At 52.8% G+C, this 12,612-nt stretch overlaps 1 protein-coding gene across 1 annotated transcript; it reads left to right on the forward strand.

Annotated features, from left to right (window-relative positions):
* Positions 1-2,205: 2,205 nt before the first annotated feature.
* LOC121443537 (Fanconi anemia core complex-associated protein 20-like) lies at positions 2,206-11,849 on the forward strand. The gene is made up of 6 exons (XM_041645300.1): positions 2,206-2,348; positions 4,669-4,717; positions 6,115-6,305; positions 6,787-6,931; positions 7,032-7,312; positions 11,260-11,849. The coding sequence occupies exons 1-6, from the start codon at positions 2,206-2,208 to the stop codon at positions 11,330-11,332; spliced, it is 882 nt and encodes a 293-aa protein (XP_041501234.1). The 3' UTR covers positions 11,333-11,849.
* Positions 11,850-12,612: the final 763 nt, after the last annotated feature.

The raw sequence follows: 12,612 nt of genomic DNA on the forward strand, positions 1-12,612 counted from the left end.
CTCAGTCAGGCAGATTAGCCTTAAGTGCGGAGATCTGTAAGGAGAGTGACCTCGCCACAGAACGGCCCACAGAAAAGAGGCAACAGAGTGGAAGGTAGAACATGAGGTGGGGTGTGTTTCGACTCCACCCTGAGCTGTGTGTTGGTCGTAGTTATGGGGCAGAGCCGTAGATTCAGCCAGGTATCAGACACTCTCTGTGGACAGAAAGCCCCGCTGAGGGCGACTCACAGTCCCTAACCAGCTCCGCACAGGAGGCCCCTAGCGAGGAAGACAAAAGCTATCCATCCCATAACTACCTTACACAGAAGTGGGGTAATGTAGACCTGATACTCTTGGTGCTGGGTTTCAGGGTGGCACATGGTGAGTAAGCTGGGAAAAGGCACCTCCTTGGGCACCAGGGAAAAGATGTGGCTGAGGGAATGCAGGATAGTATCTGGGATCAAGGCCTGGGAGTCACACAGTGCTCAAGTTTACTGGGACAGCCCTACTAAGCCTGCTTCTCCAGTCTACAAGGAGCACAAGGTGGGGAAATATAGAAACCTTGGGTCAAGGGGCTAGGGAGACTGCGCAATCAGAAAGTACTTGCTGTACAAGCATAAAAGGACCCGAGTTTGATCTCCAAAACCCATCTAAGAAGATAGCCACATTTGCAATTCCAGCACAGGGGAGGTAGAGACCGCTGTATTCTTGGGGTTCACTGGCCAGTCAGCCTAGCCTAACCGGCAAACTTAGTCCCACCGTCTCAGAAAATAAGGTGGACAGCTGCGAGCTCCTGTAATTGACCCCTGACCTTGACAAGCACATACACATGTGGAACCCACAACACAATTATGAATGTACACTTGCACGTGCACACACACACACACACACACACACACACGTGTGCGCGCACACACACATTAGTTGAGCCGAACGCATTTCAGATAATTTTTTTCACTATAACATACAATTCTTCCAGGTGAGCAAATAAGACAGACCCCTAGGCAATGCCTTTTCAATTCCCTGCTCACTGGGTTCTGGTTTCTTATAGAAAGTGCTGTGAAGCCCAAAGAAGATGCTCTTGTCCTTATGTTCCTGGATCTCAGGAGCCTGAGCTTTGTGCCAAGCCCGGATGGCTCACCTGCTTGATTTTCTAGCGCAAGGAGTACCCAGGGTGTCCACGCGGTGTCATTCCAAGTCAGACTACATGCAGGGGTGCAGCTCAGCAACACAGCATTCAACTAGCATGCCTTGGGTTCTATCCCCAGAAGCAAGGGCAGAAAAAAAGAAATCACAAAAAAAACCCAAACCAGAAAGTTAGAGTGTAGCGGCCACAGCCCGAAACTGATGGCGGAGATAAACACCACCCATGATCTATGCACTTCAGATGCTGCTGGAAACCTGAACCCCACCTGGCTGAGGGGCCCAGAAGCTCGAGGGACCTCCAGCATCTGGGTCAAGGGCCTTCCCATGAGCAGGTTTCCTGTAAATGCTCTTGGATCCGGGTCAAGGCTGACTCTGTGGGAGCTGAGAAACCACAGCCTCCTTGGGGAGTCCCCTGGGGTTCCCACTCACCCCTTACACCAGGAAAGCTTGGTTTCTGCTTGACTTGTTGTCTCCACAGGAGGGGCCCCCAGTTTTCCCCTTCTGCTGCCCCTGCTCCGTAGGGCTTGGTCCTTATCTCTGCTGTACCTGTGGTCCCGCAGTTCCTCTGAAGCTCCGGACACAGCTGGGGCACAGCATACAGGACTGCCTTCTGGAAATTACCATGCAGTAATTCAGGAAAACCTAGAAGGGCATGGGGGGGGGGGGCAGGGCTGGGAGGCTTCTTGTTAAGGCTGGGCCTTAGGGCTGCAGGAGGTAGCCACCTGGGGAAGGGCCGACAAAGGCACAGGCCCTGGACTGAGTGTGAACTGGGCCATAAGAAGGTTTTGTAAAAGTGCGTCAGAAGGACCGCCGTGAACAGACAGGAGTGGCCAGGTAGAAGCATTGGCCAGAAGGGGGGCCAAGGAGTGAGAGCTGAAACAGGCAAGGTCTAGTCCCCCAGTGCACTCTCTCTTAGCATCCCTTGGCATTTTGGGTAAGGTTGCCCCACCCTTGGCTTTGACCCGCCGACCACATGCAGGTTCTAGCCATGATCCTAGGCTGGAGGCATGAGGAGGTACCATATGGGAACCGTAATGTCTGAGCCTCCCCCTTCCCCGCAAACCCTTGCCCCCACACTCCATGTGCAGGCCTGAACAACCACTCTGCTGCCTGACGGATCCTGCGATGTTTCCCAGGCAACTGTCTCATACAGCCTGTCTGCCTGGCATTCCCACACCCCATAAATGCCACCGTGCCTGGCTCCAGGCAGCTTTGCCTGCTTGGCATACACAGACCAAACGCAGCCCGCCCGCTGCCTGACTCTGTCGCCCGGGCCTCTTGGACATCCTCACACAGCCGGTGAGCATTGCTGGGGTACCCCATGCAGCGAGTGTCCTGCCGTTCTGCCATACAGAAGAATGAGGATAGCTGAGTGGCACCAGCATGTACCCAAGCGTGCTCGCCTACCACGGGTCCCACTTGAAAGCTAGAGCCCGTGTTCCTTTCCGGGCTCAGTCACAGACAGATACTGTCATGGCCCACATGTAAGGTAAATTAATGGTAAACCCCTGTCTCCAAGAAGGCAATGAGGGTATAGAGAGCCGAGTAGGACTCAGACTACCCAGCAGCTGAAGACTGGGGCCTGATGGACCGCTTCATCTAGTCCAGCAGCTGAGAAGCCCCTGTTAGTGGCAGAGACCAACTCTGGGACCAGCCTAGCATAGTGAGGAGTTAGAACCCTGTTAGCACCACCCTGAGAAAACGGCTGTGGAGACACCAACCTCAGAACCTCCTCATTTCTGAGACTAACTTTGGAGGGTGGAGTTTGGGCTCTTCCTCCAAAAAATATGGTCTGCCGGGGTTGTGGTGGCGCACGCTTTTAATCCCAGCACTCGGGAGGTTGAGACAGGTGGATCTCTTTGAGTTTGAGGCCAGCCTGGTCTACAGAGTGAGTTCCAGGACAGGCTCCAAAGCTACAGAGAAATCCTGTCTTGAAAAACAAACAAACAAATAAACAAAACAAAAAAAACAACAAAACCAAACAAACAAAATGTCTAATGGTGGACAAAGCCCAGGAGATGGAGGTCTTCACCGTGAGGCACTTTTTGGATGCAGGAGGCTTCATTGCTTCCCACACTGGAGAGCACTTTCTGCTTCCCCCGTGTGTCTCCTCCAAAGGGCTGAAATATCCTTTTGTAAATGTGAATTTTCATCTCAAAGTTGTTTCTGCAGTGCAAGGGTCATTCCCAACCAGAAAAATTATTTTCCAATAACATTAATCCCTTTCACCACAGCACATGGCTCAGGAGATGGGTCTTCTCATCAAGTTCAACTTTTACTCTTTAATTGCTCCCCTCTGTGGCAGTGTGAGGATGGACATGAGCACCACAGGGCGGGCATTGAGGTCAGATGACCTCCATTGGTGGTCCTCACCTTCTGCCTTGTTTGAGACAGTCTCCTGTTTGGCACTGGGTATACAAGGCTAGCTGGCTCAGAAGCTTTAGGGAGGGGCATGGATCTCCTGTCCCTGTCCCTGTCCCTGTCCCTGTCTCAGAGCAGCACTGGGATTACATACATACATACATTTCATACATACATTACATTACATACACATACACTCATGCTGTCATGCCTGGCTTCACGTGAATTCAGCGCCTTACCTTTGCACAGCCAGAAAGGATTTACCACACCGCTCCATCTCTCTAGACCCAATTCAACTCTTTGTTTGGTTTAATTTTTGAGACAGGGTCTTTCTACAGAGCCCTGGCTGTCCTGGAACTCACTCTGTAGACCAGGCTGGCCTCGAACTCACAGAAATCCACCTGCCTCTGCCTCCCAAGTGCTGGGATTAAAGATGTGAACCACCACTGCCCAAATTCGATTTTTAAAGCCTGTTGTGATACTTTGCAGACAGCTGGGACAAAGTAGGTTTGTTGGGGTTGCCCATCACCCCTATTTCTGCCTCCTCAGGTTCTAAAGATGGTTGGATTGGGCCTAGAGAGACGGCACAGTGGTTAAGAGCACTTGCCGCTCTTGCAAAGAACCTGGGTTCATTTCCCAGCACTCACATGGTAGTGCACAACTCACCCCACTTCTAGGGAACCAAGACCTTCTTTCGACCTCTGTGGGCAACAGACACACTTGGCATAAATACATGTATGAAGACAAAACAATGACACAGATAAAAAAATCATTTTTTTTTTCTTTAGAAATGGCTGGATCCTATAATTCCTGGGTGAACTCAAGCCTCAGGGACAGTGGTCAACAAGAGGGATTCAGATGTGGGCAGAGCTTCACTCGCTCGGCACAGAGCAGCAGACCTCCCTTTATTCCGTCCTCTGCTGAGGAGTTCCAGGTTGCTGGCCACAAGGCCTTTGCTGGCCCCTGCCCTGGTGGCAATGAAGAAGGACAATCCAGGGGATGCAGCAAGTCCCAGAAGAACGGCGTTTCACACCTGCCTGAGTGCCAAACCTGGAGGACCTGTGTTCTGCAGCTGGGGCAGGCTATCCTGGGGTCAGTGCCCCTTTCTTCTAACAGCCAAACGTCTATCAGAGCGGCCAAGGCCGAAAGATAATGGGGTACCCTCACTCTCTGTGTCCTTAGCCTCAGGGTGCTTGAAGAGAGAACTCCTTCAGGTGTCCGCAGTTTGGGGGTAAGTCTGCCTGGGTAGCCACACAGGCTCCGCCCCTGCTTCACGCTGACCCTCTGGGCCAGCTGGTGTTGCACCTGTGCAGGCAGGCAGGCCATCTGGGCTCTGTAGAGGGGTACGGAAGAGGCTGGAATGCAGAAAATCTCAGGGAGGCCCCTGTGCTCTGGTTTTAGGGTGTGCCCGAGCTGGGCCTTCTTGCCCACACAGGGCCCTTTCAGCACTTGGCTGGGCACCCTCCTCAGGCCTTCCTCCTGCTTGGAGGTTGGAGCCAGACCTCCTAGAGTCCTCAAGGTTCCCTGCAAAAGTACAGTGATACTTTCATCAAAAGCCTAGGAGCCAGGTCAGTGGGAGCCAGGGCCAGGCCGACTGGAAGTGTTCCATCAGCATGCGCTTCTTAGACCTGGGACTCCTCACAACTGCCTTCTCACCTGGGTGGCCCAGTCCCAGGTCACCCCTGATGGTTCAACACCCCACCCTGGCCCTTTCTGCATGGGCAGCCATCGGCTGCACCTTTGGCCATCGCTCTGGGTTCTTCAGTCTAGTAGAGGCAGGTTCCCAAGATGGCCACTCTCTAAAAGACCTCAGAACAGAACCTGGTGTGTGATCTGGGATCCTTTAGAGATTAAACTTCTCATCCTCTTCAAATCTGCAGAGATAAAAAGCAACCTCAGTCCAGAATCCATCCCCTGCTTCTAGGCTGGACCACACACGGGGGTGGGGGTGGGTGGGGGTGGGGGGTGACCTCGCCTAGGGATGGGAGGCAAGGTTCTGATGAGGGGAGAGCAGGGGGGGGAGGGAAGAGGACCTAGGAAGAGGGAGGGGTCAGGGAGTCAGATGGTTGCCAACGGGGCTTTTGGAACAGCCCTGACCCCTGGGGGCTGTGGAGAAATAGCCACTAGTGTACGCCAATATAAACACTAAAGTCCCTGGGCGTCTGCTGCCACCAAGTGACGGACTTCAGAATTGCAGGGCGGGTTTATTGGCTGGATAGGAAGCCCGGGTTTCTGTGCTTGGTCCCCTGAGCTTTGCGGCTCCGTTGCCTCTTTGGTGGAGAAACCCAGGTCCTTCCATAATAAGAAAAAAAAAATGGTGGTAAAGTTGGATCTGGAAGTCCTGTCCTTGGGACCATCCTGGGAAAGGCTGCAGAACTGGAAACTGAGGCAGAGCATTGTCTAGTACCGCCGGGAGGAGGCACGGGCAGGGCAAGCCTGACAGCTATCTGCACGTGCTGTTAACAGAAGGGCACACCAGGCTCCAGAGTGGCCTGCACAGGGTCGGGTGGGCCCAGCCTCGCACGCCTGCAAGCTGGGGGGGGGGCAGCTCTACCGTCCCGCCCCTCCCTCAAGGCGGCAGCGTAGCGCCCCCCAAAAGGTTAGGATTCCGGCGCCTTAATTCTCAAGTGCCACAAAGGGGAGATGGCACTCGGCAGAGTGGGCAGTGGGGGAGTCTGGAGGCCAAGAGAGCTGGTCCGGGTCGGAGGGCGGGTCGGGTTGCACGTCTCACTTCCGCCGGACGCTCTTGGGAAAAGGATGGAGGAGGAGCAGAGGCTCCGGGGGAGGCTGAGCCGCCGCAGGCCGCCCGCAGGGGGCGGGTGAGGCGGGATGGAAGGGAGAGGGTGGGAACGCTGGGGATTCGGGCAGGCGGTGGGGCCGCGGGAAGACAAGGGGGGATACCGCGACTTTCCCGTCGAGGTGCGGGGTTCCTTGCACACTTGCACCCCGCCACTGTGAGGCCTGCCTCCAGCAACGCTCCGCCTTTCTCCGGGCGCGGTCGCTTCTTCCGCCCAACCCTGCGGTCCCCCCCCCCCCAACGCACACACAGCCCCTCCACCCCTCTTCCCGTCGCCTTTCGAGGCTCTCCCTGAGAGCCAGCCCCGGGCTCCATCGCCCCTAGAGCCCACTTAGCCTCCAACGTGAACTGCACTCCTGATCCCTTACTTCGGACTGCCCCCCTCCATGACTCCACCGTCGTTTCCTTCCGCTCCCCTCCCCCAGTCTTGCTACCCCTCCCTGTAGAGCCCCTCGTGACCTCCCTTTCGGGATTCCCTGGCTGACACTTCTTGTGCTTCCCAGGGCCCCCAACTGCCCGCCCTGGTTTCTCTTGGAGGACCGTCAGAGAGAGCCATGGGCTGCCCTGCTGCGTAGCACTGTGAGCGGGAACGTGCATTTGACCCCGAAAGTCGAGCCATTGCCAACACTGCCAGCTTTGCCCAGCCAGGTGTGTCCAGAAGCACTGAGGGAAGTCGTAGGAGAGGGTTCCCAGGCCCTGGGAGGTCATGGTGGCGGCGGCTATGACCTCATGGGCTTCTGTTTTTCAGGAGTCTCTGCCTGACCCAGAGCCCACAGTGCCTCCTGAGGTCTTCACTGTGGGATCCAAGACTTTTTCCTGGACGCCTTTTCCGCCTGCCCTTGGTGGTTCTGGAAACTCCTACGAGTTGTTCCGCGGGATTGGAGGCTCCCTGGGGTCACCCACTCCACCCCTGAAAGGATATTCTGCACCAGATTCCCGTCAGACTCCCAGCACGGAAGAGTGTGTGTCCGTGCAGAGTCCACCCGTGTTGCTGAACTGCCCATTGTGCCAGAAAGCATTTGACCCGAAGTGAGTGTTCCACCCCAGACGTTAGGCTTAAGATTTAGCCCGAGGTAAAACCTCCTGCTTGGGAGGCTGAGAGAGTGCCTGGATGTGGCTCTTTTTATTTATTTAACTAATTTTTTGTTGTTCTTTGTTTTTTTTTGAGATAGAATTTCTCTGTGTAGCCCCAGCTGTCCTGGAGCTCAGGGCTGTAGACAAGGCTGGCCTCGAACTCACTGAGATCTGCCTGCCTCTGCCTCCAGAGTGCTGGGATTAAAGGTATGGGCCACCACCGCCAGGTTTATTTAATATTTTTTTTTAAATATTTATTTATTTATTAGGTATACATTATTCTGTTTGCTTGTATGCCTGCAGGGCAGAAGAGGGCACCAGACCTCATTACAGATGGTTGTGAGCCACCATGTGGTTGCTGGGAATTGAACTCAGGACCTTTGGAAGAGCAGGCAATGCTCTTAACCACTGAGCCATCTCTCCAGCCCTATTTAACTAATATTTAAGTTAAAAATAGTTACATGTATGTGTCATGGTGCACATGCATGTGGAGGTCAGAGGAAAGTTTGCTGAAGTCTGTCCTCACGTTTCACCGTGTGACCCTCGGAACTGAATTTACTACTCAGGCTTGGCAACAGGTGCCTCTTCTTGCTGAGCCATTTTGCTAGCCCCCCCCCCTTTTTTTTTTGGACTCTCGGTGATGCTCTTTATTCTGCCTCCCAAATGCTGGGATTTCAAAAATGTACCACCACATTTGGTTAGCTTTGGTTACTTAAAGTGACCCAGAAACTTGCAGAACTTGAGCCCACTGTTGCCGGCTCGCAAGGCAGTGTGTTTTAGATGGTATTTAGCTGGGTGTACCTGTATCCCCTGTGTGACGTAGAAACAGCCTGGGAAGGAAATGGATTCTCCCAAGTTCGCTGCTAAGTTGACAAAACCAGAAGTGAACCACAAAGTTAGCTTGGTTATCAGAAGATAAGGCAGGTGGAACCCTAGTTCAGAGCCCAACAGGTCCGCCAAATATTCTTTAAAAGGATTTGTCCTGAGCCGTGAGTGTTGCCCACGTCTTTAATCCCAGCACTCAGGAGACAGACGTCTGTGAGTTTAAGGTCAGCCTGGTCTATGTAGTGAGCTCCAGAACAGCCAGTGATATGTAGAGAGGCCCTCTCTCAAAAAAACAAAGCAAACCAAAATGTTCTTATTACTGTTTGTGTGATGTATGTATATGTCCATGTAGGTTTGTGTGCAGACGTGCCCATGTATATGGAGGCCACGTCAAGTGTTTTTCCTGATCACTTTTCACCTTATTTTTTTATTTTTTTATTTTTTTTTTTTTTAAAAATATTTATTTATTTATTATGTATACAATATTCTGTGTGTATGTCTGAAGGCCAGAAGAGGGCACCGGACCTCATTACAGATGGTTGTGAGCCACCATGTGGTTGCTGGGAATTGAACTCAGGACCTTTGGAAGAGCAGGCAATGCTCTTAACCTCTGAGCCATCTCTCCAGCCCCTATTTTTTTATTTTTAATTTTTAAAAAAATTTATTATGTATAGTGCTCTGCCTGCAGGTATGCCTACAGACCAGAAGAGGGCACCAGACCTCATTCTGGATGGTTGTGAGCCACTGTATGGTTGCTGGAAATTGAACTCAGGACCTCTGGAAGAACAGCCAGTGCTCTTAACCGCTGAGCCATCTCTCCAGTCCCCTTTTGAATTTTATTCTTTCTTTCTATCTATCTGTCTGTCTATCTGTCTTTGGTTTCTTGAGACAGGGTTTTTCTGTGTAACAGCCCCAGTTGTCCTGGAACTAGCTGTGTAGACCAGATTGGCCTCGAACTCACAGAGATTCACCTGCCTCTGCCTCATGAGTGCTGGGATTAGAGGTGTGCGCTACCACTGCCCAGCCCCACCTTATTCTTTGAGGCAGTCTCTCACTGAACCTAGACTCATTGTTTTGGCTAGGCTGGCCAGATGAGTTCCAGGGACCCACCCCTGTCTGCTGCCACCCCCAGTGCTTGCCCTTTTATGTGGATGATGTTTGCCCAGCAGGTACTTTATCAAAGGAGCTGTTTCCCCAGCCTCCAGACTGTGGCTTTTTTATCAGAATCAAGTCTTTATGAATTTGGGAGGGGCCCCAATCCCAACCCTCAGCAACAAGTATCTCTACCCATAACCACATAGCTCAGACAAAGGGATGTTGGGTGTGGGCTGGCTCGAGGCAGGTTGTGGTTATCCCTGAGTGGGTCCTGTTTATGTGACAGTGAATGGTTTGCAAAGTTGGCATCTCCATGCTTCTTACCCATCGGGAGAACCAGGGGAAGAAGCTGGGGTTGGGAGCCCTTTTGGGAAATCCATTCTCGCAGAACCCGTGTGATCTTGCCAGGGTTCCCAGCCCCTCTCGTTCCAGGAGGGCTTTTTACCTGTGCCGTCTTTGCATTTCAAGGCTGAAGTAGTCCTGAAGATAGGACTACTGAAGGGGGAAGCTCTGCCCACTGGGCGCCTCTCAAGTGGCTGTCCAAAGTGGGTATCAACAAGGCAGGCTCAAGTCTGCAATGACTATGACAAGCTGTTACATCAAACTGTACAGCAGCTAGGATGTATTGGGCCAGCCTTACTCCTGGAGGTGGCAGCCACATCGTCGGGCTGCCTGGGGGGAACTCATGTCTCATGCTCTTGAAGGAGCCCTCTTTCATTTCTGCCCCTGTGCAGGATGTTGTCACAGTGGGCAAGACCCAGGCCAGGAAGCAGACTGGCGTTGGGTGGGTCAGCAGCTAGACCCAGAACGAGCTGTCCTGTTGTCCCCTGAGGGCAGTCTGTGCAGCCATTGCTGCCCACCCTCAAATGAGCCTGGGATGCCCTTCAGGGAGGCCAGGCAATCTTCTTGCTCAGCCTTCAGAGTAGCTGGGAAGACAGGTGTGTACCACGCCTGGCTCATAGCTGTGACTCTATAGTTTGTTCATATTCCGATTCTGGGCCTGACATCCCTGAATCCATGCTGGTTAGCCATAGCCAGGACTCAGCTGTGGCTGGGAGTTAGCAGAAGCCCCGCTGTGAAAACAGCTCTGGAGGAATCCCTGAGAACCCACTTGAGGGATGCTGCCTGGGAACTCCCGACAGATGGCTGAGATGCACACGGAACCTTGATGTTCCTTGGAGAAAGCCAGAGGGAGGAAGTGCTAATACCTTGGTTAGATTGGCCGAGGGGCTCTCAGGGACTTCAGAGACGATTTGCCGGGGACTGCCAAGTTAGGGGGCCACTGGACGTCACGGGAACTGGGACTCAGGCGAGGGACCTTGCTGTCCGTCCATTCTCTGTTGTTCATCTTAGGGGAGGTCTGTTTCCATTCTGGCATGGATCCGGGCGGACTAGGATGAGGTGAGCAGGCCAAGGCCTGGGGTGCCATGACGGCAGGTAACGGGCATCAGGTTGGCCAGCAGGATGTCCAGAGGATACTTGGGACTCCTGTGGGTAAGCTCACCAGCCTCAGACATTCAAGCTGAGCTGGCTGCTGCGAGAATTCTTTTCTTTTATTGTGTGGGTTCTGGGATTGAACTCAGGTCATCGGTCGCTATCTTGCTAGCTCCAGAGAGTCTTTTGGGTCTAGCTTTTGGCATGGCCAGGATGAGTGATCCAACAGATGAGGTGGGAGCTTCTCAGACATTGGTTAGGGTAGGAGTCTGTAGGACCAAGAATCTCTGGTGTAAAGAAGAGTTCTCAGGCAACAAGGAAGGCCTAACTCAACCCTACTGACCATTTCCTCCAACTGACTAGTCATGGAAGAGTCCAGGATTCTCCTCAGTGGTTCAGAAATAGGTGGAGTTGCCAGGCGGTGTTGGCACACACCTTTAATCCCAGCACTCGGGAGGCAGAGGCAGATGGATCTCTGTGAGTCCGAGGCCAGCCTGGTCTACAGAGCGAGTTCGGGAGGCCTTGTGACTGTTTCCTCCCTCTTACAGGCTAGCCCAGCTGGATGTGGATAGCCACCTTGCTCAGTGCCTGGCTGAAAGCACAGAAGACGTGGTGTGGTGAGCAGCAGGAGACGTAGCGTGGTGATGTGACTGCTGGGACGTGTTCGTGTGGACATCCGAGCACGGGAGTCTTCTGGTTTCGCTCGTGGGCACTGAGAATAATGCTGATCGCTGTGGTGCAGACAGCAGCAGGTCCCTACCATGGTTCCTCTCATTGCCGACTTAACTGGGTTTAGAATCACCTATCAGACAGACCTCAGGCTGTGTCTGTGGAGCTGTCTCCAGGGATTAACTGAGAATGGAAGACCCACCTTGGATGTGGGTGGTGCTGTCCTGTGGCCTGGGGTCTCACTGAATGAAAAGGGAAAAAGGAGAAATTGAGCTGCTTCCTTACTGGGGACGGATGCTCTTCTGACCTGGCCACCAGAGCTACAGCAACATTTGCTGCTGTGCCTTCCCTGCTGCGATGGACCGCACTTCAGCCATGAGCCAGAATAAATCTTTTCTTAAAAAATTATTTATTTATTAATTATGTATACTACATTCTGCCTCCATGTATGCCTGCAGGCCAGAAGAGGGCACGAGATATCATTACAGATGGCTGTGAGCCACCATGTGGTTGCTGGGAATTGAACTCAGAACCTCTGGAAGAGCAGCCAGTGCTCTTAGCCACTGAGCCATCCCTCCAGCACCCCCAAGTAAATCTTAAGTTGCTTTGATCAAGTATTTTGTCATAGCAAGAAGAACCCCACCCAGGCAGGGGAGCCAGGCTCTGTCACGAGGCAGAATTGGGTATCTCTACCCAAGTCAGCATTTATACACAGGTAATGCCCTTCTCCTGACTAAGAGTGACATACTGGATTACATTCCACAGACATTAATAATAATAATAAAAAAAAGCTAATGATGTGTATTCGTGTGTCTATGTGCATGTGAATATGGTTGCCCAGAGGCCAGAGGAGGGTATTGGATTCCCTGTAGTTTTATGGGCAGCTTTGAACTGCTGGGAACCAAACTTGGGTCCTTTGCGAGAGCAGTGTGTCCTAACCATTGAAGCCTGTCAGTAGCCCCAGTCACGCTTTTACTTCCCCAAATGCACTCAGCTCTCCATTCAGAAACACAGTGCTGCAGGCTGAAAGCTTCGCTCTCACTGACTGTGCTGAGGTCCTCACCCCTAGAGACAGTGGTGTGGAGATGGAGCCCTAGGGAGGTGACAGGTCATGAGGGCCAAGCAGCCTAGCAGACAGGAACCCCAGTGGACATGGACCTCCACCAGAACTCAGTTGGCACCTTGGTTTCCAGGACCAACCATGTTGGAAGCATGGTGTCTACCTATGGCAC

This window comes from Microtus oregoni, unplaced genomic scaffold, assembly GCF_018167655.1.
Source record: "Microtus oregoni isolate MIOR12 unplaced genomic scaffold, Mior012 000109F_ref0000275, whole genome shotgun sequence".
Classification (NCBI taxonomy): Eukaryota; Metazoa; Chordata; class Mammalia; order Rodentia; family Cricetidae; genus Microtus; species Microtus oregoni.